Source organism: Gavialis gangeticus, unplaced genomic scaffold, assembly GCF_001723915.1.
Source record: "Gavialis gangeticus isolate Ggan-Ray unplaced genomic scaffold, GavGan_comp1, whole genome shotgun sequence".
NCBI classification, from domain to species: domain Eukaryota; kingdom Metazoa; phylum Chordata; order Crocodylia; family Gavialidae; genus Gavialis; species Gavialis gangeticus.
Window position 1 is genome coordinate 30483396 of NW_017728996.1, and position 3605 is coordinate 30487000.

The window sequence follows — 3605 nt, forward strand, 5'->3', positions numbered from 1 at the left end:
TAAGCAGAGGGAGCAGGTTTCCCCCTCCCTCAGGAATGCAGCCAGCTCCAGTTCCCTAAAGAGACAGGCTGAGGGTGTGGTCCCCTGTGTGCTGGGCCCATCCTAATTGAATGGTCACAGCACAGAGATTTAAATCACAGTGTCACAGGGCAGAGATTTTTGGGGAGAAACCAAGGTGGCTTTCTGCCACAGACCCCTCTTCTAATCTGCTTAGTTTAATGCATCAGTGAATCAAACTAGCAGGGATCATGCTAAGTAAATACTGGAGGTAAAGCAATTCAAAGTTTTCCACTAGTAATTCTTTAATATTATCACTGGCATTACTATTGACTATATTCAATTGTTTTTAAAAATGATGGTTTATCATATAACAAAAGTGATGTAAATTCCAGAAATGTTTATTATTGCCATGTAATGGATTAAATGGTGAACTCCATTTTAAAAGCCATAATAACAAAATTCCCTCCTTTTTAGAGGCTGCATGGAGTCATGGGCAACAGAGCAAGATTTTACAACATGCACAGTCCTCCTTCAGGATTTGCTTTCTAACAAACAAATGTGTGCTTGTTGCTGTCAGATTAAACCAAAACATTTGTAGTTTTATATGCTCAGCACACTGTACCTTTCTACAGTTCCAGCTGATGAAGTACATTTACCAATGATTCTATTGGAAATACAAATAAATGTTCTTCTGGATCCAAATTTTGTTCTTTATGGGGGAAAAAGTAATATAAATTGCCCTCCATGGTTTCTGCCCTTTTAAAGAGCCTGATCTTGTCTTACATATATAAGATTTGCAAAGGAATGTTTACAAAGAAATTGGGAAATAGTACAAAAAAGAAAGAGAATTGTCAGAGCAAAAAGGAACAAGACTTAACCCAGGCTGGACAAACAAAGAATCCCAAATTTTCAAATACCTTGAAAAGCACTGTTAAAAAGATTGCAAAGTGTCCATCTGCTCGTAACTTATCAACTGAAGAAGAAGAAAGTATTCGAGAATTTTCACTTTCTCCAACATTCAGTTACAGAGTTGCTATTGCCAATGGACTACAAAAGAATATTTTTGTAACAAACAATAACAATGAGGATATATTTCAAGACCTCTCTTCTAATGATAGTTCATATTCTGAGTCATTAAGTGAAGTAAAGGATTGTAACACAAAAAAAGAGTATTTATCATACACGATGCCTGTGAGACGCAACAGAAAGAGTTTGAGCAGCCTAGCACCATCAGATGGAAGTTCTGATGGTGAACGTACTTTACATACATTAAAACTAGGAGCTTTACGAAAACTAAGGAAATGGAAAAAAAGCCAAGAATGCGTGTCGTCTGACTCAGAGTTGAGCACATGGAAAAAAACATGGGGCCTAAGGAGCAAATCTTTAGACAGAACTGGTCGTCACCAAAAATCAAATACACTAGAACCTGGCTTTAGTTCTACAGGTTGTATTAGTCAAACTCATGATGTTATGGAGATGATCTTTAAAGAGCTTCAGGGAATCAGTCAAATTGAAACAGAACTCTCTGAATTAAGAGGGCATGTAAATGCTCTGAAACAATCAATTGATGAAATCTCTAGTAGTGTAGAGGTTGTGCAAAGTGAAATTGAACAACTGCGAACTGGCTTTGTACAATCCAGAAGGGAAACTAGAGATATCCATGACTACATTAAGCAAATAGGACATCCAGGAAACAAAGCAAGTCTTAGATTTTTAAATGTGCCTGAAGAAAGGTTTGAAAATATTGAAAATGTGGTGTACAAAATTTTAATAGAAAAAATGGGGTTCTCAGAGGCTCAAAACACTATTAAAATTGAATTTGCTCACAGGCTAGGCCAACAGAGAGACTGTCCAAATGCAAAGCCTAGACCCATACTTGTTTACTTTGAATCATCTCAACAGAGGGATTTAATTTTAAAAAAATCTTATAAACTTAAAGGAACTGGCATTGGGATTTCTACAGATATTCTTTCTCATGACATAAGAGAGAAAAAAGAAAGAGGAATACCTTCCTCTCAGACATATGAAAGTATGGATATAAAGCTCTTAGCCATGGAGCCAAGAATAAAAAAACATGATTGGGAATCACCCGACAGTGATAAAGAACTAGAACCTGATATAAATAAGAATAATTATGCAAAAATATCAAAGTCAGCGTTCCAAATAAAAGCAAGCACTTCAAAGGGGATTGTGGAATCCCCAAATACCAGACTCTGTAACAGAACTGCTAATGGCAGCACCTTTTCAAATAAAACAGATTATGGTGAAGAGTCACCAGAATTTGACAACTTAGAAAAGCAATCCAAACACTACTATTCAGATATGACACCTCTATGGCATTCACAGAATGACTTTGCAACACCAAAACTTAGCCGTTCTGAGTCAGATTTTTCAAAATTATGTCAGTCTTACTCGGAGGATTTTTCAGAGAATCAGTATTTCACTAGAACTAATGGTAGTTCACTGTTATCTTCCTCAGATCGAGAGCTTTGGCAGAGACGGCAAGATGATTCAGCCAATTGGTACGGTAGCTCACAGGATCAGACTTTTAACCAAGATATGCAGAATTATGCAGAACAAAATCAGGTTGAAAACACTGAAACAGTTGACAGTGGTGTAAGCAATGGAATAATGTGTGTATCTGGTGACAGAAGCCATTACAGTGATTCTCAGCTCTCCTTGCATGATGATCTGTCACCGTGGAAAGATTGGAATCAGTTGGAACAAGGCACAGATTTGCGCCTAGACTCATCCACACAAGAAGTTTTTGTTTATGACTTGAGCAGCCCTTCGGACCAACAGATAGATTTTGAAAAGTGTCAAAGTTCTGACCTCCAGTACGATACTGAAAGTTATGATTTTACCCTTGATGGTAATTCACCATCATGTCCTGGCCTTGAGAGTGAATCGCAAAGTCAGTGGATTAGCCAATATGATGATTATCAGGAAACAAATTCTAACTCCATTTATCAAAATCAAAACCGATTGCCCATGATGTATCGAAGTCAAAGTGAACTACCAAGTGATGACTCAGAGGAAGCACCCCCTAAATCATGGCATAGCCGACTGAGCATAGATCTCTCTGACAAAACTTTCAGCTTTCCCAAATTTGGATCTACTCTCCAACGTGCTAAATCGGCCTTAGAAGTGGTCTGGAATAAAAGCACACAAAGTTTAAGTGGGTATGAGGATAGTGGATCATCATTTATGGGAAGATTTAGAACTTTGTCCCAGTCTACTGCTAATGAATCAAGCACAACACTTGATTCTGATGTTTACACTGAGCCTTATTATTACAAAGCAGAGGATGAGGAATATTTTGTTGAACCAGGTGATGAGAACGAAACAGATTATGTAGAAGTAATGGAACAAGTCCTTGCTAAGCTAGAAAATAGAACTAATATTAATGAAACAAATGAACAGGTCCAGGAATATAAACTTGAACAGTCTTCCTATGAAACTCCTTATACAACACTACAAGAAGATGAATATGATAGCCAGTATGACAATCTGGCTAGTAAAGATGTAATGGAGTTTGATTATATGCCTTCTGAAATGGAAGTAAGGGAAGATGAAAATCAAAATGTCCCAGAGACACAAGAAGC

General features: G+C 37.4%; 1 protein-coding gene across 1 annotated transcript in view; it reads left to right on the top strand.

Moving 5' to 3' along the window:
- Positions 1 to 478: 478 nt before the first annotated feature.
- Positions 479 to 3605, top strand: part of UNC13C (unc-13 homolog C) — a 692691-nt gene continuing 689564 nt past the window's right edge. The window contains exon 1 of the mRNA XM_019504241.1: positions 479 to 3423. Coding sequence (XP_019359786.1) covers positions 745 to 3423 — 2679 coding nt within the window. The 5' untranslated portion in view covers positions 479 to 744. The remainder of the gene's footprint in view (positions 3424 to 3605) is intronic.